We start from the raw sequence: 27,967 nt of genomic DNA on the forward strand, positions 1-27,967 counted from the left end.
GTCGTATCAAATTATTATTTGGTCCACCGCAATGTCGAATTCCACGCCCGCAACGGGAAACCTCACGCCCGCCGCGGAGGACTGACCACATAGCTCTCCTGGCGCGGACATTCGTCTGGGTTCTCTCTCTCTCTCTGTCTGCCTCCCTCCGCTGCTCTCAGGGATCGATCGCAAGGTTCTTGATTCTTATTCTTCTCTTAGGAATCATCGTGAATCTTCGGCCAAAAGAGGGAACCGAGTAAAGGAGGACACGATTCGATCTCTTCCATTACTTTGTTCTCTCCCCGATGGCTGCTTTGAATCTCCGCCTTTTGGTGCTCCTTTGCTCGTGGGCAATGGCAACGGTGGGCTTCTCGGCCTGTCAAGCGCCTTCCGTCGTCTCCAGCTTCAGCCGTCCTAAGGTCTGGCTCGGCCCTTACGACTGGACGTACTTGCGAGGTATGATTCCCGTTGTTTCTTGAAAGCAGAAAAGATGAATGATGTTGGTTGCCTCGGCCTCCCTTGTCGGTTTCGATCGCTTGATGTAAAAGATGGGATCATTGCCGACTGTCGAGGACGCTTTGGAGGAATCGGTGACTGGGGGCTTCTTAAATCAAAAGATCGGTTCTTGATGGGGTTTTGGTGGTCGGTTCTTGGACATTCTTGCGGGTTTTTGGCGGTTGGTTCTTGGACGAGAGTTTCTTTTTTCCGGAAGAGTGAATGGGTTTTGTTCGTTGGAGTTTCTTCTTCTGTCGCTCAATATATTTGTTTTGGCTTTTAAGTGGAAAATTGAAGCTCGAGGGGGGATCTTATACCAGGGAATTAGTTGGCGAATTTTATTTAATTCTCTGACGTTCTTTACCTTTTCCGAATCTCTAACCCCGCCCCAAGCCGTATAACCGGGAACGGAGTACTAGGTTTTCCGTAGTTCTTCCTAAAATCCTCTGTGGGAGAACAAAAAAGAGCCTCTTGGTGTCGATCAGCTCGATTTTTTAATTTGCTCATGCTCTTGATATGATTGAGGTCCATCGACATTTATTTACTTGCTCGAAGTATTTTATTGTCCTTAAAAGAAGATGCTCTGATCTTGTGTGCTTTTCTTTGGTTTTCTTTGTTTCTTTTTCCTCTTTCTGAGAAGAAATCTTGTTTATTTTGGCTAAGTTTTGCTACTACTTTGGTGTACATAGAGAAGATTCGGATGTTCTAAAGAGTAACTTGCATCCTGTGATTCTAGCAACGACTTTAAGGGTTTGGTGAAAATTCTCACTTCAACTCACTTGTGTAGTTGGACGATGATGTGTAGCGGAATTATATATCTTATTTTGTTTATTTTTGATTCACAAATATGAAAAAACTTTGATCTGTGTCTATCTGGTTCTTCAATTGTAGCACTTACGTTAGACGTATTGACACTTCAATTCTGGTTATGTAGTTTATATTATCAGAAACCATAGGAAATTTAGCTAGTCCATGATTTTTCTCTTTTCAACCATTTGTCTCCACTCCAGGATTTTATTTAGAAGATCTTTGTTCTGAACAGTGCATTCATGATTTGACATCAAGTACTTATTTACTTGTCTTTAGTTATAATGACATCATGGACCAAATCTTTCTTAATGACTGATGTTATCTTGAATGACTATTCTTTTTGGAACCATCAGAAAGTAAATAGGCAAAATAGTTGGCACTGAATGCTTCTTCTGAATGCATACGTAGGTGCAAGATTCTATCGCCTCCTATTTAACTTTAAAAGTTAAAAGCATCTAGCCACTTTGGTATTTTGATGGTCATTAATTTTAGTGAATTTGTAAGTGATCCAGATATTTTGGGGGATGGTAGAACATGTTCACCGGACAAGGATTAAGCACATGCCCACTTTATGTACATCTTACCATTTTAATGATGAGCCTTACCTAATGTTATGCTGAAAGCAAACTCCACTTTGAGTGCCTGAGTCCAGAATTGTAGAATCATTCATTTCAATTTGCTTAAATGATGCAGATATCTGAGGTAACCTGGTTTTACCATCACATGATGCAGATTAGTGGCTCAAATTGTGTGTGTGGATATGTAATTGCAGGGTTGGAACATTTTGAGTCCAACTTGAACTTCAGGTGTGCTGGGTTTGAGTATTCTGAGTCTAAAAGTAGCGTTCAAGTCAAGAAAGCTCAATCCAGCCTTATCTGGGAGAGGCTTGGGTTGAGATGTTGAGCAGTCCAACCCTACTTGAGCTTAAACTGATCCAGTTTGAATCAATGAATACATTCATGCATTCAGTTTGCTACTCAAACTTTTCCAACTTAATGTAAAAGTTACTCCTTTCTTCCTTTTCCTTCCTCCCTGAAGATCTCTCATTCACTTCCTATGTTACTCTATGTTGGTTCTCCATTGCAAGACCATCAACACTTCAAAATGACTTGAGAATTTTCTTCATGTAGAATCATCCACACTTATCTTACTCTAGGCATTCCTTCGTCCCCCATCTTGCCTTCTTCTGCCTTGAGCATTCTCTTCCTTACTGTTTAATTAAACTAATCTATCTCTTATTTCCTTTAATGTGATTTGTCATTCATACTCAATTCCCAACAACATATTATTTTGTTGGCCTCTCTTATACCAAATATGCTATTGGATAACTGTGCTCCATGGTCCGCTTCTCCAACCCAGCCTTTTGTCAGGCTTGATCTCATGTTGTGGGGCTTTTCATTGGTTATAGATATCTCCCAGGGTTTAAGTTGACATCCAACCAAATACAAAGTCTACGAAATAAATTTAGTTATCTGTAGCCACAGCTAATGGTTGAATATTATCTTGTGTATGTATTTCTTCAGTGAGCAAGCAAGTTTTTTTTGTGGATTGCATTCAAAGATGTTGTTCGACGTCCCAGAATGTGATACAAACCTTTTCTTGTTGGCACATGTCATAGTTCATATATAAATTTACAACCATGCCTCTATATTGCAGAATCAAAACCTTTGATCCCTGTACTGCAATTGTATATATCTGAACCTTATATATATACTTCATTGCAGTTGAGCTGCCGCCTTGGTTCTCATCAATGGCCATCAATTTTGTGTCCAATGTTAACATTGTAAGTTAGTCATTTTCACTTACTTTACTGCTGTTATGCTGGTTTTAACTATTTTTCAAACTTTTGCATAGTTGTGTACCTTCATAAAACTAATTTTAAAGTTCTCAGTAGCAACACTTTCCTGATTCTTTTCATGCTGATTTCTATAATGTCACCACCTTCAAATGCATAAGCAAGTTGCAATTAGTATGAAATCAATTATAAGCTTCAAGTTTGGCTCTCGTATTTTAGCTGTTAGTACAATTTTGAGCTTTACTCTCCAGACTTCTGTTGACTGATTTTGAATAGCGCTTATATATATGATTTGTTCCCCTTTAAGAAATTCATGGAACCATAACTAAAGATGGTTGCTCCAGGCTAAGAAGCACAAAAACAAACATGGGACATGGACACAACACGACACAACACGCCACGACACGACACGACACGACACGGACATGGCAACACATCATTCTTTTTTTTAAAATAGGGCACGAACAAAACGAGAGCACGTGTATTTTTAATATATATATATATTATTTGATTAACATGAGTTTTATAGTATTTATACTTAAAATTTTATGAACTCAACAATTTGAACAAATAAATATCATCATACATGTTAAAATAATTAAAATAATCTAGATTTAAGTATCGAAAATAAAGGTTGAGTACATCAAATAATATTTAACAATCTCTAGATAGAATTGATATATATTTCCTTGTGACGATCTCTAGATTTCTTTTCTTGCGAAGTTTATGACCCTCATGTGAGGGCCACGAAAATGTAGCATTGCACGCGAGTGTTTGGCATGTGTGTCTGTGGACCGTGTCCATGTGTCTGACATGTGTTAGACATAGACATGTCTACCAAAAGCATGTGTCCGTGCTTCCTAGGCTCCAGGAGGGTGTAACATTACCGTTTCAAGAAATGGTAGAAGCTATATTCATTATTTCTTCCATCCAAAAGACAGATGTCAGCTTTTTAATCAGCCTAAAATTTATCGAGCCTTGAATACCATCAGACATTCATTTTTTTGGACCTAAGGACTTTGTGCTTATTTTTACACAATAAAACAAGAGTTATGGAATATTATTCCCATCAGACTTGATTGAGATATGACAATGCAGAATTCTCTCATCAGAGGGTTGTTAGTCATGGGGAAAAACTTTCCTATATCAAAATAGCTTCTAGAAGGGTTGAACCTACCATATATCTCTCCATCTTATTTTTGCCTCTTTTTATTCTACTTCATAAAATAAGACATCCTATTTTGCAGAAAAGAATTACCAATGGAACATCTTGGCATGAGAAAAATACTTGCATTGCAGGCCAAAGTCCCCATGACGAGTGTTTAGTCTTCTGCTTTATCTGGAGCAATGTTGGAGTGTGAAATATGAATTAGCTTCAAAGTCGGTGAATTTGTATTGGGTAATGGAACTACTATGAGATTCTGGTTTGGTCATCAGATATGAGACTTTGACTATTAGATTTAGTTTTTGGTAGACAGAACTTCGTATACAAATTGATTTATGGGAGCTGTGCGATGTCTTTGATCTTTTTGTTCTAGGATATACCGATGATACACTAGCCCTGGGATGAGACAGATTCATCAACTGATATATTCACCTTTTCTTGGTTGATATAACTTCAAATGCAAGTACATCGTGGGAGTCCATTTAATTGCTCACGACCACGTTTTTCCATAGATTTTTGAACTTTGTGGGCAAGTGTTGTCCATACTCTAAAATTCTATGGAATCGCCCTGGTACATGTAACCAGCACTAAAAGGTTAGATTCACTCTAAGGATGTACCAGTGAAGAAAAACTTGGAAGCTAGATGCTAAGTTTGATTCATGTAGTTGGACAGATGGAACTGAAGGCCATGTCTTAACCATAACATTGCAGAACAGGTTTGTCAGAAGTTCACATTATTTTGGGCATGAATCTTTGGGCTTGAAGATTGCTGAGATACTCTTGGCATAAATTATTTATATTTATCTTCTGAGAGATGATGGAACGTCAATAGTTATTAAAATCAAGGTATGCATTTTCGAAAGGTACCACCCGGTACGGGCGGTTCGTATCGGTTCGACGGCATACCGGTACGCGGGCCGCTCGCTACCGGGTGGAACGTTTAAAAGCGCCCTTTATCGGACGATACAGGATAATATTGGGCGGTAATGGTCGAAATTCGACCATTACCGCCCGACACAACTCGGTAATGGTCGATTTCGATCGTTACCGCTCGGTAACGATTGAAATCGACCATTACCGCACTATAACAGTGCTACAATGCTCCAACGGTCAAATTGACTATTGGAGCCCTTTCTCATAGACACAACCTACATGATATAGACACAGAAAGAAGTTCATCGTATTCATAGCCATCGTATTATGGAGAATCATACGGGCAACAACAGTATGATGATAGTTGGTTATCCTTATTTGAGCAACAGTATGATACATAGCAGTAGATCAGTAACGAAAGTAGAAGCTTTGACATTCACCGATATATGCCTCAAGAGATAAATATAATTCATGACGATCAGCACCACATTGATGCATCAATGACAAATGGTGTATCAATACATTATGTCATGCGATCAATTTCATGATTGACTCCAACAAACATATCATATTGATATGCAGATATATAGGATCGAGAACCCCGATCAACCACCTGTGGAGGCCTGTCGTTCGTTCTGGTAGTAGAATCAGCAATCAGGTATATCTACATATATGTGATACTATTCTTGCCTAATTTACATTGATTTTTGCTAAATTTATGCTATTACTATATTTATTTCTAACTTAAAAACCCTATCCTAATTTTTTTTTTATTTTCAGGTATTTTCGGAGGGTTTTACACCCAAATTAGGTGTACCGCTCGGTACACCCTGGCGTACCGCTCGGTACATGGTACCATACCATACCGAGCCAACCTTTAAACACCGGTATGGTACGGTATTGCATACCTTGATCAAAATAGTTTAGGAAATCAACTTAAAGTAAACTACCTCCAAAGAATTCCATCATGAGTTTTGGGAACAAAAGGCGATAAACAACTGTGAATTCTTTTGCTCACAAGTGAAGCCAATCCTTCATATGTTCTTGTGAACTTCTACCTTTTTCTCTTTCTGCCCTTTTATCCTTTTATGTTTCTTCTTTCCTTGTACTCTCTTTCTTCTTTCTGTTTATCTATCATGACATAAGATAGTAGGCTTTGCTTACATTCACATTAAAATAACACACAACTGAAAGATTTATTACTTGAAAGGGCTCCACACTATAGGCCCACTATAAGATAGTCGAATTTGCAGGTCTATTTTTCTGCATATGTGATTTGTTAAATTCCTTTGCTAGACCATGGACACTTGCTGCCTCTTTATTAAAAGCCTAATGAGCTAATCCATTGTTGAGAAGTTGGCATTTCAAACAGTGAGCGCCAGCAGTGTTATCTACAGCTTTCATGATACTATTTAATATTTACATCAGAATGCATATGGAATGTTAAGGGGAAAAGGATGTAGGGCACTAAAGGTATCTGACGACATACTTTCTAGTTTCTACAGTCTTTATTGTCTATTGTTTTATATGACATCCAGTCTTGTATGCTATACTTGAGTATGTTCTTTCAATCTTCCTGATGTTTCTGAGCATTTTGATTCATATCATGATATTTTGTTGACTAATTTATAGCCTCAAACCTTACAGGCCAAGGAACAAGCAAAACAATATCCAAAGAGTAACCTTCCCTTGGTATGCTTCAGAGGTGGCAGTCCTCCTATTCCAGATGTTTCAGGCATCCATTTGGATGATTCATGTATGGTCCTAGTTAAACATCTGCGTTCACTAGTCCTACTAAAATTAGAAGGTTTTGACTAAATTATGAAATCAATTTTGAGTTTTCTCAAGTTATTGCAGTTATGTTCAATATTCTAAAGTATTACAGTAAGATGTCCCAAGAAAAGACAATTTCATGCTCTTGCAAAGAGACAATTGATTGCAAGTTATTGGATCTTTTCCCTTAAGCCTGCAAGCCTTTTTGAATGATAACCATAAATGATAGGATTTTGATGTTGTCTCAGTGTGGTCTATCTTTCTGCGGGGTAGACTGAGAGCCCCTTACCTTCCCTGGAATGATTATATCTAAGAAATACATTTTATCTTGTAGTGTCAAAGTTTGTACTGTATGGATCTTTTGGAGGTGCATCCAATCTCTCTTTCATAGATCAATGCATTCCATTTCAGAAAAACCTATCAGTGACATTGACGAATGAGCTGGTAATTGTCATAACTTCACAATTTATGTAAGTAATTGCTAAGTCTTATAATTGTTATCATTCTTTGTTTATTGCTATAATTCACCTCAAAGCATTTTATTTTCAAAGATGTCCTGCCATTTCTAACATATCTACAAAACCATGTATTTCTCTTTTTTGTGTAGATTCTTTTGTAAGTTCACCATGAAATAAAAACTGGAAAGTTGAAACTGAGGTTTTTGCCTAATTTATTTCTTAGGTTAGATAAACACAATGTTGTGTGTATCATATATTCGATGTCTGTTCAACTTTGATTAAATTTTAATAAACTTAGGCTAGAAACTGACTTATTGCAGTATCTGCACCTCTTGCCAACATGCTTATTAGGAACATCCTCGGTGTACTTTCTAACTCCTCCATCCAAAGGCAGAACCACACGAATCTTTGCGTTATCTGTTTTTGATCAATATACTTACTGTAAGCCCCTTTTGTAAATTATATGGGATCTTCATTCGAGATACTTAAATTATGCCTGTCCATCAAATGTGGTCCTTTTGTAAATTTTATAGTGTCTTTGTATGATATACTTCTGTATGTGTGGTTTTCTAACTTCCAAATATTGGTATTAGTAAAGCATGGTTGGCATAGTAGCATAGCATTTTTGATTGTTTGCGAGCATGTCCAAGTCCATTGATAGTTTGCCAGTTTCACAATACTTGAGACTTTTATAAATTTTACATGGACCTTTTCTGTATTACTTAAGTTTGACTAGTGATATCATATTACTTTACTGGCAGGAAAAGTTCCATGTAACTGCCTAAAAGTTGGGATCTTGCATGCTGTTGTATGCAATGTGTTAAAAAACAGCCACTATTGCAGTTAAGCACTATGCTAATATATCATGAGACCTTAATTTGTTTCATAATGATAGCAGCCATAAAATGACTACCTGCTTCTATCCTATATTCGGATAGTGGCTGCGCAACCCAACTTTATAATATTTTGTTTCGAGGTGCATAATTTCATGTACCGATGCTGTATCAGTCCGAGTTGGGCCGGTACTGGCACTCGGTACACTCACAAAATAAAATGGAAACTTCATGGTACCATACATGTATCTATCTATATTAGGTGGTACAGGCCCTATACCCAGCATATCAAGCAGTACAGGCCATGTACCGGACAATATAGGCCTGTATCGATTGTATCGCCTGAGTTTACCCTAGTCTGCATATTTGGTAGAACTATTGGACCAGTAAATACTGCCCTATCATACCATAGCGGGTGGTATTTTAAACCCTATTTTTTTTTTTGTCTATCCAATCTTATTGTCTATATATTGGATAGGCTATAGTATAATAATTTTTATTGTGCTTTAGTAGATTGATCATACATCACATTAAAATATTATCATGCTTTGTTAGTGTATATTTTCTTGGACAATATGAGATTTTGATATTGCATATGTTGGAGATAATCAGGTTAAAATTCCATTTTGTAATGGTACGTAACGTCAACTTTGCATGAAATTTGTGTGGTAAACTGTGTGAACATCTTTTGTTTGGCTCTTTGTTATAGTAAGTTATTTGAATTATTTTAACACTATACAATCATGGGTTTATCTTAGTGGTCTGCTTTTGGCATGTAGTGCCCAGAACAGCACCCACTGTATTCTATGAAGATTCTCTACCTGTATGTTCCTGCTGTTTGCCATCTACAATGTTGGTTGCTACTCCAATTTCATCTTTCAAACAAAAACGTGTGCAAAAAATTATTCTAAATATTCATGTGAGTTGGGATGAGTATCAAACGCCAGGTAAAGAGTAATTGTTGAGACCAAACTAGAGTATTCAATTCACTGTAGAGAATTAGGACTCGAGGTTATTGATTTCAATATTCCAGTGGGGAAAACACCTTATGGTGTTTGGTTGGTTTGGCTAGCCATTAGCTGTCACACATCAGTGATACTGTAGGCACTTTTCTTCGGTTCATGTCATTTAACAAAAGAAGACCTGTTCGTTTTTTTGCCTTTTAGAAAGAACAATATTTTGTTTTCTTCTAGTTTGATTACCAAATGTTTAGTGTCTGGACTAAACAATTAGATCCTAACATAATGGTTTTGATATGCCATATTTTCTTCTCTACAGGTTTTGTACCTCAGTCACATTCTGTGTAGATGTGGCTTGATATACTGATCTTAAACTTGTACATGTGAATTCAGTTCTCTCCAAGATTAAACTGTGTTTTTTGTCATGTCAATGACAATCAATAGTTACTTCTAAATTTATTGAGAAGACTTGAGAATCTGGCTGTGGTTTCTTTCATGACTTGGTCTCAGTTTACTTCTCTATAAAAAGTTGGAATGCTCTGCTAAAAGACTATGTTCTCCAGATATCTCCTGGAATATGGTACTTTGGGTTCTTCAATGGACTTGGACCTGCTCGCACACAGTCAAAAATGGTATGCTCTATAAATTATAAAATGAGTGTATTATGCACTAGGTGCATTGACAATTCAGCTTTATATTTTTATTTTATCTTATTATATAAATACTCGTTTAAAGCTATATGTGCAATGTTGCAGATTAACCGAGGAAAAGCATACATATTCAGTATCAGCATTGTCATTGAAGGATGTTCCACCATGGGTGTATGGGGCCCTTACTGTAACCAGTCAGTTAATATGATTCCTTGTTTTCAATCTTCCATAGACAAGCACTCCAGGAAACTATTAGATTTAAACATGTACAGCTGGGGAAGTTTAAACCATATGGCTCAAGCTGGAGAAGATAAGGAAGCTAATTATCATTTGTCATCCAAATGGATGACTATGAAATATAAACAAGTAGATAACAATGCTAGCATGTTTGTCACCGCCGAAAATCTCATGACATGCAACAATACAATTGAATTGTCATGTCTCAGAAATGGGGAGTTGAATATATATGCTGTGGACATAGTCTCTATAACATCCCAGTTTGTTGTTTCTCTTACTGATTTGAGGTTTAATCAAACATCTTCAACAGAAAACCTAGGAAATTTTAGTGAAATTCTACTGATGTCTTATGCTCGCTACAATGCAATGCCACTCAAGTCTTTACATGATTATTCTACGGATATAAGTAGGGCCCCTTTAATTGTCAATTCACCAAAAGTTGGACGATGGTATATTGCCTTTCAAGCTGTTAACCAGACAGAAGCAAGTGGAACAATGCAAGAAACATTTTTGAATGGAAGTCTGTGTTTTTCCTTTATGTTGCAAGTGCCTGAGTGCAGTAGTGGAAAGGCTGGGTTCAACTGTACATGGGAAGCGCATACACTTCAGGTAGGATTATGGTTACTATTTGTTTCCTTTTTCTGCTGGAATTTCTGAATAGTGCTCTAGTTTGCCACTTCAGTAGTGTGAGTCTCCATCTGGATATATGAGCTACATTTTTCTTTGAGGTGCATTTGCTAATAGCCTAATAGCCATATTTAATCCAGTAAAATCATTGTTGACTGCAAGTTCACAAAGGTCTTGGAAATTGAAATATTTACTAAGAGAAGAATCATCGTCCTTAATGTTAAGGATGCTAAATTTTAGAGAAATCAGGAAAAGGATGAAGACAATTATAAGCTTTTGTGCTCCCTATTTTATCCGCAATTTATATCTTTATTTTGTTACTATATCTTGCAACTGGGTATAGGATAGAAAAATTTGTGGAAGTTAAAAAAGAGAAAAAACATGTGGATTTACTTTATTTTCTCTGTTGATATGCATGATAAGTTTTCTCACGCTGACTTTCTTTTGTTTGCATAAGGTAGTGGTTGACAAACTTGCACCTAGCTATTTTGGGGTGGCGTAACTACTAAATGTAATACAAGGTCAAGTTGGGGATCGGTTATAAGCAACACCGAAAGGGGTGTAAGCATATGACAACTTGTTGATGATCATGGACCTTAGACTTAATGAAAAGACAACTTTCATATTAATAGATATAAGAGCCACACATAAATTTATAGCCAATCAAGAGACAAAGCGATTCAAATTGAAGTTGGTAAAGAGTCCGAGCTACATGAAGGCACTCAATTTGGAACAGTGATTTAAAAAGCGCTAGGCGCCAAGGTCCAAAAACGCTCGAGGCGCTAGGCGCTCACCTGAACGAAACGAGGCGCTAAAATATAAAAATATATAATATAATTAATAAATATAATTATTTAAATAAAAATATGATAATTAAGAAAATCTTGTAAAATTACAATATTACATTAACAAAAAGTCTCAATTAAAAACAATAACAATAATTTCAAATAAATAAAAATTAATAGTATTAAAATCAAAACAATATATTATTAATCTAATAAATAAAAATATTGTTACTAGTATACGGTTAGTAGTATATTGTTAATATACTGTTAATAGTATATGAAGTGAGAAGAGTGTGAGTAAGAGGAAGATCGAGGCTGCTGACTAAGAGCAGTGGCAGCGGGAGTAACGAGCGACGACAGTGGTTGCGGTAGCAATGAGCAGCGGGAGCGGCGAGCGACGATAGTGGCAGCGACAGCGGTAGTAGCGAGAAGCAGCAACAGGAGCGGGAGCGGCGAGCGACGACAGTGGCAGCGGTAGCAGTGAGCAGCGGGAGCGGCGATAGTGGCAACGACAGTGGTAGAAGCAAGCAGCGGGAGCGACGAGCGGCGACAATAGCAGCGAGCAGTGAGCAGCGATAGTGGCAGCGACAGTAGCAGCGAGAGCGGGAGCAGCGAGCAGGGTTAGGGTTGGGAAGTCGTGAGAGGAAGGTTAATCTCGGTGCTTTAGTTGGTTCGATTGAACCAACTAAAGTGCCGGAGATCGAACTAGACCTAAAACGCTGGTTCGGTCGCCTGGTTTAACCTGGACGCTCGCCCGAAGCGCCCGTCGCCTGGGCACGGGCGAGCGCCCAGGCGGCGCCTCTTTGAAGCGCGCTGCTTGGAAATGAAGCGAGGTGCTCGAGCCTCGCCTCGCCTCGCTTGAGCGCCTATTGAAATCACTGATTTGGAGGTAGACCCTATTTCCAGATTGGCAAAGGGAGTTGGCATGTAGATCGAAGATTGGAGTGGGAGCACTAACTTTATGGCGCTTCCCTTGGACAATTTATAGGTTGTTCTTGGGATGGAGTTTTTACGTGAGGCAAAAGCAGTACCCATACCATTCCTGAATTCTTTTGGATTGTGATTCCATGCGTAGTGCCACTTTCAAAAAGAGCTTCGAAGGACCTTATAACTATCTTATAACAATGCAATGAGAGTTAAATGACCTTAATATGAAGCAAAGGTTCATCAAAACCGATACTCTTGCAGAATATGCTGGTGTACCAATAACTCAATCGCTAAAGCCCTTTTCATGAGGATGATGTAAGGTGGAATGAAAGTTCAAACTCAATGAAGGAATCAAAGATTCAATTGACCATCCACATTTGACATTATTTCTAGACCGAGAATCTTCGGTCTACTGGATGCTAAATTGTTCCGGTGCTTATCTTTTGTCAAAAGTATATTGGTGCTTTCGATGTATAAGACCGAGCTTACGAATGCTAAGTAAACGGTTAAAAAAAAATAGAGAATTAGAGTTGGTACCTGGAACAAGTGGATGGTTGTGGCCACATGAAAAAGTTACCATTTGATTAATAGAAGATTAGATAGAAAATGCTTACTAAGTCACATCCGAGAAATGCTTCGTTGGTAACATGATGTGCAGAAGCAGTTGATCAATAGAGGCAAGCATTATGATGATCTCGAGTCCAGAGGGACTTAACTAACCAAAAAGAATTCAATCGAGAAAGTGTCAGACTGAAGGCCATGAACATCAAAGGATGCGACATAGTATAAGGATGCGACATGGTATTACAACAATAAGTCTTTTGAGCATTGACCAAACTTGTGTTTTGGTATCACAACAATAGGTCTTCCGAGCATTGACTAAACTTATGCTCTTGAGAAGAGAGCATAGTTGTGGCCATAAATACGGTGTGGCTGATCCCAAATGCATGACTAAAACTGCAAGGGCGAAATCAAGCTTTGGTTAGAGTAACACTTATTGTAACACTTTGATTTAGTCCCACATCGGAGGTGGGCTAAGACTAAGATTGACTTCTAATGGTCTAATGGGTGTCTTCTTGTTAATTTTAGCTTAAGTGTTTTGAGCTAGTGGTTCAAGCTCAACAAAGTTAACAGGTTGATTATCCCATCAAGCTAGGTTGTGACAATTGGTATTAGAGGTGACTTAGTATTGGGGCATGGTGAGGGACTCGAGTAGGAAAGGGTTACCTATGGACAAGGTCAAAGGACACATTGTTGTGGAGCCACCATTGGGATATGTCTTATATGCACTAAGCTTGACGTGGACATCAAGTCCTTAAGTAGGGGAGACTATAACACCTTGGTTTAGTCCATGTCAGAAATAAGTTAAGATTAAGATTGATTTCTAACGGTTCGATGGGTGTCATACTGTTAACTTCAACTTAAGTATTTTGGACTAGTGTTTCAAGTTCAACGAAGCTAATAGGTTAGTTATCCTATCAGGTCGGGTTGTGACAGAAATTTGGAGCATTTCTTGATTTGTGCATGCCATCCTTGCGCAAGGGCCATACTAATCTTCTCTTTGTCGTTTTAATTTTATCGGATGTCTTCGAAGATGCTTAAGCTGAAGTTAACAAAAATATACTCATCAAATCTTTATAAATCGATCTTATTCTTAGCCCGCTTCCAATGTGGGGCTAAAACAAGATGTTATAACCCCCCACTTAAGGACTTGATGTCCTTGTCATCAAGGCCTAACATAACCTAGAATCAAACCTTAGTATGGTGCATGTGAGACTTAGCCTAGTGTTGGCTCCACACTATGACATGCCCTTTGGCCCTATCCATAGGTAGTCCTTTCCTACTCGAGCCTCTCACTACTCTAATATTAGGTCGGCTTTGATATCAATTATTATAGTCTGCCTTGATGGGATAACTGGCTTGTTAACTTCGTTGACTATTAACTATTGTCTCAAAATGCTTAAGCTGAAGTTATCAGTAGTACAACCATCAGGCCCTTATAAGTCGATCTTAGTCTTGACCCACTTCTGATGTGAGACTAAATCGGGGTGTTACACTTCTAGTACAACAGAAATGCAATGGCAAAAAGTTGGTAAATTTAAGTAACTAGCTTGGAGCACAATGTGAGGAATTTGGTGAAGCCAATCGAATTAAGCCAATATTTCTCACCTATGCAATGGAGCTCTACATCAATTGGAAGTCTCTTCAAAGTGCTTAAAAGTCAATAACCATCAACTCCTCACCTCTGGTTATTCGGCTATGTTGAAGTTAGTATGTTCGTGCACTATCCACACATCAAGTTACCTAAAAAAATAGGGATAGTGCAGATGTACTTGGAGGAGATGAAGGATCTAAAGATGCGAGGGGTAAACTTCATGCGAGAAGGCTACAGATTCTTCAAGTTTTATGATATGGTATTGGTGCAGCTCCAACCAGCAACTTTCAAGCTCTTGCAAGGTGACACTTCAAAGGGGTTTAAATGCAAAGGTCAAACCTCTTCTCTTGTCAAACAACCAATCTAGAGGATTCAACATGAAGTGTTCCAACTCAGCCAACTACCCTAGCTAAACCAACCCAGTGACAAGTTGCAACAAAGTAAACATATCGAATTTGACATCTCAACAGTAAAAGCTGAGAAGCATGTTACAGTGGAAGATGATCGAGTTGTGGCGTTTGTGAAGGCTTCAACGAGGGCGTCGAAGGAATAAACAAGGGAGAATGTCATGGAGTGATGTAGTCAAGGTGTTCGACGCATGTACATGATGCTTTTATGTCATCGTTGAGTGTTGCTTTTTGGTGTTTTCGGGTATTTTCTTGTAGGAAGATTGTACAGGGCACGAAGTATAGTAAGCAAGACCACTCATCCACGAAGCTGTCAATTGAATCTTCTTTTTGGAGATCATTTTATGACTTTGACTTCTTGAATACTATCTGTCCCATTTTCCTTTCATGGAAGTGTTTTTGTTTTTCTGTTTTTGTGTTGTAAAAGTTAGAAATGTTTATGGCTATGTGACATTGCATATTGGGAAAATAGCCGTAACAGTCCTGTTTTCGTATGCCATGGTTTGATTTTTAATGGGTGGCCTTCGACATGAATAATCCATATAGGGTTTGGGTTCGATGATCCGTCAACTCGAAACCACCTTACGGATGAAAGTTTTGATGGAGGAGAGAACTATTGCAAAAAGGCCAAGTGTAAAAACAAAAAGAAAACAGTCTCTATTGCTTGTAAAACTAAAATGCTAACTACAAGACTTAAAACAATGGAATTAAAAGCATGATAGAAAGTTTATGGGTGCGTGAAAACGCAGGTTGTCTTTGGATAGCACGTCGGTGCTCTCGACAGGTTGTGGTTGCAGTCGGTTCTCGATCTCCTCCTCTCTTCACTGCTGGAACCTCCTCTTGAGGTTTGAACAATAGGTAGTAGGTGTTGAAGACTTCTTGCAACAGCTAGACGAAGTTTTGGGGCAGAGCTTTAGGCTGTTGGAATGTGAGAAAGAAGGCTGCGACTGGAAGAAGTTGGCTATAGCGGCACAGAATTCTTCCCTCTCTTCTCCTCGCTGCTCTGAGGCTGCAAAACTAGGGCTGGCTGGCTCTTTGAGAAAAGGCTTCCTTGGTTCGTTTTTGATGGGGATGCACCCCTTGTTTTATAGGGTGAGGGGTGCCCTAAGTCCTTAAGGTTTAAGGACTTTCCTTGTGGGGTGCAACAATTAGGATTCTCTTTTTCAGGGTCTTGTGGGGTGCAACACCTAGAATTCCCTTGTAGGGCTGCCGCACCCTTCTTGCTTGGTGGCTGCCCTAATCCAAGTCCTATTAGGACTTGGATTGTGGTGAGAGGGCTGCTGTTTCTTAGGCTTGGGCTTTGCTTGTCCAAACAGGGCTGAATAGTATTGAGATTGTCCCTGATCAACGAAATGTTAGCTGTCTCAACATCCTAGAACCTTGGGTAGCACCAGGCTGGATGGGACCTTGGTTATATGTCTAAGGATGGTGCAACATTTTTAGTGTGTCCACTTTTTGTTCAATGAAAGTATTAAGTGAACATTGAGCCCCCTCGTGTGTGACCATTACTGTTTGGTTTGTTTGCAGGAACCTTTTGTGCCTAATAAGTTAGCTGTTTTGTGTTGCTTGCAATCCTGGTTAACTTGTCCTTTTCGTGTGCGATGACATGTTATTGTAGGTTTTTCTGTGTGAAGGTCCTTTGTGGATTGCACGCTTTAGGCAATTTTTAGCTAAGGACAGGACAAGGCTGGATGGTATGGCAGTATATACTATAAATTATGCAAGTCTCTTAAAATCAAGGGGATAAAGAGGAGTTCCTTTTGTAGACTATTCTTATGACTTGAACCATAATCACAGAGCTATCTCTCTATTGTACCAGAACTCATCCACGGTTATCTACTCCCTTATAACATTTATATTCTTATATGTGGCACTGTGCTGAAATTTAAGTTTATGATATTATGGAATTAAGCAAGTGCACAATTGCTTATATCATGTATCTTGTTTTTATTTTTTGGTTTGTTCTATGTGCAAAGCTTATTTTGCCATATCTGTCGATAATTTGTCTGATCTGTCTGGTTGGAGTTCATTTTCATTAGTGCAAAGGATATTATCATTTTTTATGTTGTATCATGCTTAAAGTGGTTTGTACGAATTTACTGTAATTACATAATCCGGTTGAATTCGTTTTGTCTAATATGACTGTTTTATTTCTTGTGGTAATACTATATGACATCTAATTAAATATGCTAGAGATGTTAAAACTTGCTTCAACATTATAAACATCAAGTAATAGCTGGAAAGACATATATGGCAAACTTTTCTGGTTTATTGTTTTTAAGCCTGGTAAATTTCGTTATAAAGCTTCATGAACCTTCTGAAAATGTCTTCCTGCAGAGAGCTTCCAAAAATTCAGCCGTTCCTTTTGCATCTTATTATCTCCCAGTTAGTGAACTTGGGTCCACAGATGCTGGTTTCTCTTTGGATAATCTTTTGAGCAATTCTTCTGTTGAGCAAACTGCATGGACTTATTTCTTTTTCGATATCCCTACTGGTGCAGCAGGAGCTAATATGCATGTTCGATTATCTTCAGATACAAAGTTAAATTATGGAGTATACACAAAATTCAGTGGTTTACTAACCATGGATAATTGGGATTACTTTGCAAATAGCACAAGCAGAAGCAATGATTCCATGTTTTTGGCATCAGACGATTCAAGCGGAAAAAACATAGATTTTTATGTTTTGTCTGCTAGAGAAGGAACTTGGTGCATTGGATTAGAGCATCCTTTGAACGCTAATAACAAATATCAGACTACCATGTCCATTTGGCTTGAGGGATGCCCCAATCACTGTAGTCATCATGGGGCATGTCGCAATTCTATCGATGAAAGCGGGTTGACATTCTACAGGTTATTCCATTTGTTTCACAAAATTTGTTATACTTGAATTCACCATCAATTTTTACGTTTTCTTGATTTCGTCTAAGTTCTTAGAATTTATTATGATTCCACTGTAGTCTTATTTCTCATAGTTAGTGTTCTTTTTCTCCTTCCAGCTATTGTGCATGTGATCGTGACCATGGAGGTTTTGATTGCAGCAATGAACTTGTTACACATAAAGGTAATCTTGCTTTATATCAATTATTCTGAAATCCATACGAACCTTTAGCTGGGTCATGAGTGACCTTTTAAGTGCAGGTCAACCAATAAAAAGAATTAAGGAATGCCAAATGATCACAAAAAATGGAAAAGTAGGAGAGAAATGATCTATGTACTTGGAAGAAGAGAGGTGGAAGGATGGCCTTGGAGAGAAAAGGTGAGGTATGGTGCGGGAAGTGGAGGGGATTAGAGAGGGAATGGAATTAAAGGGAAAGGAGAGTTTAGAGATTGTTTTTAGGCTTAACATTTAGGAGGATTTAATGCACGATGCTTGACACCTAGAAGCAACAACGAGAAAAGGAAGTGATAGATGCCCTTTTTTGTTTCTTTGAGCTGGTCAAACTGGCAAATAAAGTGGACTGTTTAGATAAGTGGCTTTTGCCTAGATTTCTAGGCTTAGGATGAGCAAAATGATAGTTAACGGACTATGTTGGTGAACATAAGAGAATATAATTTTTCTCATTCATTAATCTTTTTTGTATACAACTAAGGAAATTGATTTTGTACAATATTTTATTTTAATTCCTTTTCTATAATATGGGCTTCTCTCCATTATGGAATTAATAGAGCATCCTATATGTTTTTTGGAATTTCTAAACTGGACAAATGAGTTGTAAAAGCGTTAAAGGTTGGAGATAATCTATGACAGGACACATATTTAGAAATTATTTATATATCGTATAAGATCTAATTCCTTTTCTAATGACAATGAGAAGTTGAGAACATCAAGATCTGAGTAAGGAATAAAGTTACCTGTGTCTATGTCTGGATCTGTTATCTTCAGACTCTTAGTAGTACTCAGGAGGGTGAACATTGACTTTTTCTAGATTTCACTGTCTTGAATACACATGAAGCTCAAGTGCAATTATAGTGCTATCTCCCCTAGAACTAGACTATCCAATAACATGTTGTGGCATTGGAGATTTGGGTTGTGGTGTTGGAGATTTGGATTCAGGAGTATCAATAGGACTATTTAGTTGTTGGTTAGGTAGGTCTGGTAGAGTGAAAGTACGAGATGAATCTGACAAGGAAATAGTGATTGATAGAGATAGTTCTAAAAAACAATTTTCTTAGGTAGAATTCTTTCCTTGAAGATGAATTTGCTGGAAATATGTTTGATTTTTAAAGAATGTGACATCCATAGTGACATTTTTTTTGATATAGCATCATAACATTTGTAACCCTTTTAAGTCGAGGATTAGCCAATGAACACACACTTTAATGCATGAGATTCAAGTTAAATAGTTTCACGTGATGGTTATGATTCTTATGAATATGGACAAAAGCAATGCACCCAAATACCTTTGATGGAAGAGAGTTAAACAATTTCACATGTGGATAAATGGAGGATAAACGATCAAGAGATGTTTGAAAATTAAATATTCTGATAGGCATTTGATTAATCAAATATGAAACAGTAAAAATGATATATCTCTAAAGATATTTAGGAACATAAGTGGTAAATAAAAGAGAGTGTGCTACTTTAAGTAGGTGTCTATGTTTTCGTTCTGCAATACCATTTTGTTAGGGGCTATCAACACATGAAGATTGGTCAATTATTCTATACTCTAACAAGTAGGAACTGAGAATGACACTAAAGTATTCTCTACCATTGTAAGTTCTAAAAACTTGTATTTTTTGCTTGGAATTGATTTTGGATCATGGTATGAAATTTCTTGAAAGTTTTTTCAGCATTGGATTTGTCTTTTAGAGGTAAACCCAATATACTCTTGTATGGTTATCAATAAATGTTATAAACCACTTGATTCCAGACAGATTTGTCACTTTAAAAAGACCCCAAATGTCACTATGTATAAGACTAAATGGTTTGGATTCTTTGTAAGGCCGAAAAGGAAAAATAGTGAGATGGTGTTTAGCAAATCGACAAATTTCACATTGAAATCGAGAACTATTATTGTTTTCGAACAATGAAGGTAAAACTTTTGCAAATAAGGAAAGCTTGGGTGACCTAGTCTCTAGTGCCATAACATTATTTTATTACTAGTAGGAGTGTTAATATTTATTGTCAACTAAGCATGTCTAGTCCAAGTAGCGTCCTCTTCAAGATAATAAAGTCCTTCACTCTCTTTAGCACTGTCAATCGTCTTCCTCAAATATAGTCTTGAAATTCATAGTGAGAAGGAAAGAATTTAGCAACACAATGCAAATCCTTTGTGAGTTTGCTAATGGATAATAAGTTACAAGACAAATTAGGAACATGAAGCATATAATTTAATACAAAGGTATCTGAAATTGCAATTGTGCCTTTTCCTGCTACAGAAGAAAGTAATCCATCAATAACTTTTATTTTAGAGTTTCCAGGACAAGGTGTGTAGGAGAAAACAAGTGTGAAGGGCTAGTCATATGGCCTATTGCACCTGAATCTATGATCCAAAGAGCCCTAAGACCAAAAGAAGCAGATAAAGCTGTGAAACAATTACCTTTCTTGGCCAAAGAGCAAGATAATGAAGGAGAAGGATTAGGGTTTTGAGACTGGTTCAGAAACTTAAATAGTTGATCAATTTGTTCCTTGCTGAACAAAGGCTTTTTGGCTCGTTTAGAGGTGGTGGCAGATTGATTGTGTACTTGAAGTCCTTGGCTATTAGCCTTATTTAGAACTTGATTGTTCTTCCAATTTGCTGGTTTTCCATATATCTTTCAGCAAGCTTCTCTTCTGTGTCTTGGTTCATTGTAAAACTTACACCATACTTTCCCTTTATCATCTTCTTTCCTTTGATTACATTTCACAACATTAGCAGAAGAATTAATTTCAACCATCATAATAAGTGCATAATTTTCTACAACCATGGATGAAATGAAAGATTCCATCATGACTTAGTCTTCTACTTTCCTTCTAACTTCGGAGAATATAGCTTGGAGAGATGGCAATGAATCTTTCCCCAATATCCATCCATGAACTTCATCTAGTTCTTTGTTTAAACTTTGTTTAAGCTCTCTGATCTCGTTTGTAATCTTAAATACTTGAGCTGAATTTCTTATATCTGAATATGTCTTGACCACAACATCCCATAACTCTTTTGCTGTTGGTAAAAACATATATGTTTGACCAATTTCTGGTTCCATATAGTTTATCAACCATGATATGATCATGGAATTTTTAGAATCCCATACTTCGAACTTGGGATCATTCTCTACAAGTGCCGTTGTTGATCCGGTCAAATATCCGATCTTTCCTCTTCCTCGAATATACAACTTTACGGACTAAGACCAATGAAGAAAGTTTTGTCCGTTGAGTTTATGCATTGTAATCAGTAAGGATGGATTGCCACCTAAGCTGTTTGTTAAAGATAGAAGCCTTGGTTTTGTCTTCTCTCCTTCGGACATAGTAGCGTAGGTTCCTCACAAACAAACAAGGAAGAAGAAGTAGTTGGGGCTGATATGGAGAGTGGCAGAATAGAGGAAAAGACATTCACCAAGTAAGGCTAAAAGAAAGATGAAAAAATGATTCCTATAGGAATCAATCTCTGATATCATAAATACAAGAGAATATAATTTTTCTCATTCATTAATCTTTTCTGTATATAAAAGAAGACATATATAGGTTGATTACAACCTGTACAACTAAGAAAATTGATTATGTATAATATTTGATTCTAATTAATTTCCTATAATATAGGCTGATTTGATACTGATTGAGTGGCCCAATATAGGGGATAGTTTTCCTTACTTATGGGATTATAAAATTCCTTAAATATGGGATTCAGAATCTCTTAATCATGAGATTTTCTCTAATTGGTTTAAGGGATTGATCAGGTTTTGGATCACGGCAATTTGTTACATCATGTTAAGTTCATGTTGAAGCATTTCCTTACCCATGCAGCAGTCACGTGAAATTATACTTGTTGAATTTCTTTTTTGTTTTTCATTTCTATTTATCAAATTATTTTACAAAGATTCCATTAATGTTCATGCAGATTCCATCAACTATGCATGTGGCTGGAAAAATTTTCATGGCTCATTCATAATGTTGAAATGTCTATATTTTTCATCTTGTTGCCATGCCTAAAAAATTGTCCATATTTTTTGTATGAACTTATTTTTTACTTTTTCTTGTATGAATATGATTGTTCTTGATTTTGATAAACGAGTCATATTTCTTTGCTGAATTTGAAGTTTCTGGGTTCTCTAAGTTGTCAAATTTATACCCATGTTCCTTGCTTTTTTTTTTGCCCTTTTGAGTGGTATCTCACTACATTCTAAAGATACGAGAACACTAATCCGGTTGACAAATGAACTTTATCTAAATGAACTTGTTATTTGGAAGACCTCCATATAGCTAGCTGCCTCATCTTTTTGGGAATAGTTTTACTAGTCCCATTATGTCCTCTTATTGATTCAGAATATTGTTATTGATTAAGTTACATGTTTTTTCAGCATGGAACTCGTCTCTCATAAATTAGACTTTCATGGTTAATTCTTTTCAGTTGCTAAGATTTCCCTTGATATACTTCTCATGTTGCATTTTTCAGGTAATATGGTTTATTGATATATAACATTTTCGAGAAAGCTATATATTCATAATAACCACAGAACTGTTAGAAGTCCAACACATTTCTAAAGACGAAAAAAGACAACTACTTGATTTATGGTTATATTTTTATGCAAGAAGTAGTTTTGTACTCTTAACAACAAGGTCCAATTGCTAAGCAAAACTATTTACCATTTTCTATGTGCCACAGATTATATTGAAGGCAAATGTTGCCTGGTTTGGTCAATTTGTTCTTTTTGTAATTCATTTTCTAATTAAAATTTAAGCAAAAGTAATGATACACATACATTGCTTGATTCACTATTATTATTGAGTAATGTCAGTAATATAATGATTACATTGTCCACTCATTTTATCTGGAACAGAATTATAAAATATTTCTGTTATGTTCATGGTTGATGTGATAATATCTTTCCTCCTTGTATATATTGTAAATGATATCACTTGCCATTTTTTGGTTGCTTATGATGTTATAAAGTCTCTGTTCGATATATATTTATTTATTTTCAGGACATATTTGGCAGTCGATCTTTCTTGTTGCGTCAAATGCAGCAGCTATATTACCTGCATTCTGGGCACTTCGACAAAAAGTATGCTCTATCATCATAAATCATAATTTCTTTATCATTTTAAAAGTTGATTTGTGCTCATTGCTATATCAGAATTGCCACATAATAGTTTAATTTTTTTTACTTGACTGAGAATTTTACAAGATTGTCCTGGAGATGAGATTCTTTTTTTGTTTTCTAAATACAATCTCTCAATCATCTAAGAATTCTAAATTCACTGATATCAGGTTCAAAGTACTAGATGCATTATGTCCTGTTAGAAAATACTAGATACATTCAATTAGTACGTAGTATGACTATTTTTCATGATAATTATAGTAGCCTAGCTGATGCAGTTTTGGACATGTCTTCCATAAATTTGCTCTGATATCTACTTCATGTTGTCCTTAAGTTTCCAGGTAAGATTCAACTTAAGTGTCTTAAAAAATGACTTAATGTTGCTTGCTAATGTTGACAAAATTTGTCCTTGCTAAGCTTGACCTAGGCTTGATTCCATGGTTTTGCTGCCTTCTCTCTCAGTACGAATCATCTGCATTTGAACACCGCTTTTACATTTTCCCCCTGCTGTTATACACTGATTGTGGTGCTCCAGTCACAATACAGTTTCAAGTTACTCTACCTACCACCAGTTCCTCACTCATTTTTAGGTTTATCCATTATCGACGATGTGTCTTCTCAAAGAAAACCCCTGTTAACCTAAATTGAATGCAGAGAAATGTGTAAGAACAATAATTGAATTTCAATAGCATCTGACAAGATAGTATGCTAAGTTGACCTTAACCTGTCTGCAAACATGCTAACATTAATTTAAGGATAAATGGATCTATCCCAGGATGTTTGCATCTGCTTATAATATAGGCAATATGGCTGTCTCTGGAAAATTAAGATTTTAGGACATCTTTCAATCTGAATTCAGTCATGGATACAACTAGAAACACATTGAATGATTTTTCGCTGGAATTATATCTAAATGCTATTTTATAATGACAATCCTACCAAAATAATACTATAAATCCTGATTCAATAATAATTTTACGTAAATGAAAAAATTATTAATTAACTTTCAAATTCTCTCCGTTAGTCTAAACCCATGTAATGATCGTTAAAATTCATTTGTAACTTCTGTTTGCTGAACCTAGGAATGCATGGTGCTTAAAATGTATTTAATTGGTGCTTTTTCTTTGTAAAGTTAATGATGACGAGACATTGCTCACACCAATTTATTAGGACATAATTATAAGAATATCTTGTTGGCGTTCGATTGTGGATGTTCTTCTTTACTAGTTTTGCTTGAAGCAGATAGCTTAGAATTTTATGTTAACCATGTAGCTGTTCAAATCAGGCATTTGCTGAATGGGTGCTCTTCACTTCTAGTGGAATTTCAAGCGGTTTGTATCATGCATGTGATCGAGGCACATGGTGTGTACTGTCTTTCCATGTATTACAGGTTAGATTCTTTCTTTATCCACCTGTACATCAGTCTTTATAGTGGAAATATTTCCTCTTTGAACCACTATTTGTATTAGAAACTTTGTCCTAGTCTGATATTGTTAAAGGGGAACTGAGCTGAACTTATTTTGAGTTTGATGGCAATATCATCAGATTTATAATGCTGCCCTGCAATCCCTAGTCAGAAGCAGATGGTATAGAATGGTTTTGTTAACTTCTATTGCTTCTGAAGCTGGATGATTAACTGATCCATTTATCAATATGACTGGTTGCTTTAGCAAAGGTGGTGCCATAAAAAAGTTTGCTGATCTTTGAGAATAATAGTATTTAGGTGCAAAAATTGCACATCATAATGGAACAAATCTAAAGTCAAATTGTTATCATTTTATTTCATTTTTTATCATAGTGTTGAAATCAATTAAGCATCATGATGCTTTCCAAGTCACCCATTTGTTTCCTTCAGAAAATGGTGGGTTGCTAGTGTGAAGAAAGGGAGGATCACATGCAAGTACAACCCTTTCTCAAATAGTAGTAACAATGTACTACTAGCCCAAAATCGAACCAAATAAAAGAAGAAGAAACCAAGATGGAAAAGAAAAAAATTATTGAACTTCTAAAAAAGAAAAACATTTAGAGATCTTGAACGACTCTTAGACTTTAGTGCTATTGGCTTGAATACTTGAGGCTTTGACTGATTTACACATGTAGATACCACCTATTTATAGATGCAAAATGCAAGAGTTCCTAATATCTATAACTCTATCTAATCTTATTTAAAAGATAAGACATCAATTTGAAATCTTTCAAAATATATTTTAACATTTTAAACTAAGAATTCTTTATCCCTAAAACTCTATCTAATCTTATTTAAATGGTAAAATATTAATTTGTGATCTTCAAAAATATACTTTAACTGCTTAACAGCTAGATCCCTTTTTTAATTTTATTATAGAAAGTGAATTTTCACCTTTGCTTGCACTGAGAATGTTGCTTCTCTTACACTCTCTTCAATTTATTCTATTTAAACTTGCATAAGCATTGGTTTTACCTTTTTCAATCTAATTTCCTATGAAAGTTGCAATTGTCTGACTAATTCTACAACCAAAATTGGTTCTATCCCGAAGGAATGTTACCTGATTTCCAGAGTCAGCTCAATATAAAACCATCCGAATATTGTGAAATTTTCGGGCAAAAGGGTATTTGATCTCTCATGCGAACAAATAAACAAAGCATATCTATGTACAGCTACAAAAAATTGAGAATCTAAAGGTGGCTGTTACAAAGATAAAAGACTTAGTCATGCAAAGCACAGAGATTTTAGAGCCAATAACTGTTACAGATTTGTTTGTGGTTCTTGTTGCTAGTGACTTGGTTTAGAATATTGGCATTGTGAAAAATATCTGTTCATGTGGATTGGTCTCTCTCTTATTATAGTTTCTCGACTTCTGGCTTTCTTTCATGGCTGTGGTGAGCACTTTCATTTACATGGCGACCATTGATGAGGCTTCAAAGAGGGCAATTCACACTAGCATATCAATTCTCACTGCTCTGTTGGCTGTAACGGGTGCAACCAGGTATTTGTGTTGAACAAGTGATTTGTTCCACAAATTTTACACTATAGTGAGGTTATTATGCATGGATGTTGTTTTATTGTCAGGTCAGCAAATATTGTTATAGTTGTAGCAATAGGGACTGCTGGTCTTCTCTTGGGATGGTTTTTGGAGTTCTCAGTACACAGAGCCATTCACTGTCCATTGAGATTCAACTTAAATATGCCTGAAAGGTATACTTTCACAATCTTTTCTGTGAATAATGCATTTAGCACTATATTTGCAAATTCTTTCTGCATGAGTTGGTTATCAGTAGCACATTGTCTATGATAGGTTTAATACAATTAACATTGTTTCCACCATTGTCCTTGATGGATTTCCCTTCACTCTGAAGGCTGTGAATATGGAACTTTATAGTATTATCGCAATTTCTAATTAGCATCTCAGCAGTCATCAATTAGATGCTTTTTGGCCTCGTTTTGGCATTGTAACAGATGGCAAAATTTGAGAAGTTGGCTCCAGAATCTCATCAGAACACTCCAGAAAAGATTTCATTGGCTATACTTACTCTTGGGCTTCTTCACATTAGCTTTGGCAGCAGCATGCCGGACACTAGAAGCCAATGAGAGCTACTGGATTTGGCACAGGTATGTGATATGTTCATTACTCGAATGTATAGTTATCACAATCTAGTGAATCATGTTGCACTGGCAGTACTTGTGCCAGGGACATTGTGAAAATATGTTTCTGCTACCAGATCATATTTGTGCATCTACTTTATTCTGAGCTAGTGTCTCTGATCTGCATCTACAAGTAGCCTTCATACAAGAATTTTTACCAACCAAAATGAGGCTTATTTATATGTTGGGAAGATTTATTAGTCCATTATATAAAGGCATTTCTACTGACATTGTGCTAATGACTAAACTATCAAGATGCTTCTTACTTGAGATTTTTCATTCAATTTGCAGCTTCTGGCACATTACCATATACACTTCTTCCTTCTTCTTCCTTTACTCGATGCGGACAAATGAAAGCAATGAGCAACAAGAGCCTGCCTATGAGCTAACACGGCAGGACTCCTTGCCAAGAACCGAGTAAACACAGTTTCGAGGCTCAATGTGGCCAAGGAAGTTACAGTGTGGTAGACACTTTTGCCAACTCTATCTTCACCCAAGCAAAGGATCATTTATACTACTGCAGATTGGATTTCCCTTTTGCAAGCATTTAGTAGTTCACGGAAGGCTGATTGCACCGAAGATTGCTTACCTCCGAGATTTTATTGAGATAGACTTTCTTGGTCTTTCATCTCCCTATGGGCATCATATATATTTTTTTCCTATTCTTTTGGGAAAAAGAAATACAGAAGCAGATAGCAACTGTAAATTGCTAATTCTGTTGGTAAAAATTATAAACAGAACTAATTGTGTTAATATTTTTATGGTCAGCATGATATCCCTGTATCATAATTGTCTAAGTAAGTTTGATGTATAGCCCAGAATTTGATAGCGGAACTACTTCCAATAAATTGTCGTGGATCTTACTGGTTAGAGAAGAATATTTTAGTCAGCTGTGAATAGTAAAGCAATTATGGAGCTATTTTGAGATATCCTCTTTTTCTGTACTCTGTTTCTGACTGTTCATGCGTTGGATCACAAAGGTATCAAAATTAACGTGTCTTATTTTGTTGTCTAACTCGGTGACAGTAAATTTCTTTTATTGTTGTTGGAAAATATGTCTGACATGTAACAAAAAGTCTTCAATAAATTGTGTTTTTTGACTTTTGTTCTGTCTCCTTGTATTGCCGTAGTAGTTTTATCGTCGGATGGAGGTATGTAAAAGCTGACGGAATAAGCT

At 36.6% G+C, this 27,967-nt stretch overlaps 1 protein-coding gene and 1 non-coding gene across 8 annotated transcripts; one reads left to right on the top strand and one right to left on the bottom strand.

The window, feature by feature from the left end:
- LOC103982619 (uncharacterized) lies at window positions 1-27,719 on the top strand. 7 transcript variants are annotated; one of them, XM_018829371.2, is made up of 15 exons: window positions 1-119; window positions 202-438; window positions 3,012-3,070; window positions 6,753-6,876; window positions 7,228-7,337; window positions 9,707-9,775; window positions 9,899-10,639; window positions 17,269-17,783; window positions 17,930-17,994; window positions 23,053-23,132; window positions 24,454-24,558; window positions 25,995-26,134; window positions 26,218-26,343; window positions 26,605-26,757; window positions 27,082-27,719. In XM_018829371.2, the coding sequence occupies exons 2-15, from the start codon at window positions 288-290 to the stop codon at window positions 27,209-27,211; spliced, it is 2,568 nt and encodes an 855-aa protein (XP_018684916.2). In that variant the 5' UTR covers window positions 1-119; window positions 202-287; the 3' UTR covers window positions 27,212-27,719. The 7 variants fall into 7 exon arrangements, with proteins under 7 accessions (XP_018684916.2, XP_009397910.2, XP_064960641.1 ...); XM_065104569.1 differs by lacking the exons at window positions 1-119; window positions 7,228-7,337 and adding exons at window positions 5,703-5,778; window positions 5,901-6,007 and having other exon boundaries at window positions 354-438; window positions 6,768-6,876; XM_009399635.3 differs by having other exon boundaries at window positions 46-438; window positions 6,768-6,876.
- Window positions 13,865-13,965, bottom strand: LOC135611481 (U6 spliceosomal RNA). The gene has a single exon (XR_010486609.1). It is a non-coding gene; the product is annotated as a U6 spliceosomal RNA (small nuclear RNA).
- Window positions 27,720-27,967: the final 248 nt, after the last annotated feature.

The sequence above is a fragment of the Musa acuminata genome, chromosome BXJ2-4 (genome assembly GCF_036884655.1).
Source record: "Musa acuminata AAA Group cultivar baxijiao chromosome BXJ2-4, Cavendish_Baxijiao_AAA, whole genome shotgun sequence".
Lineage (NCBI taxonomy): Eukaryota > Viridiplantae > Streptophyta > Magnoliopsida > Zingiberales > Musaceae > Musa > Musa acuminata.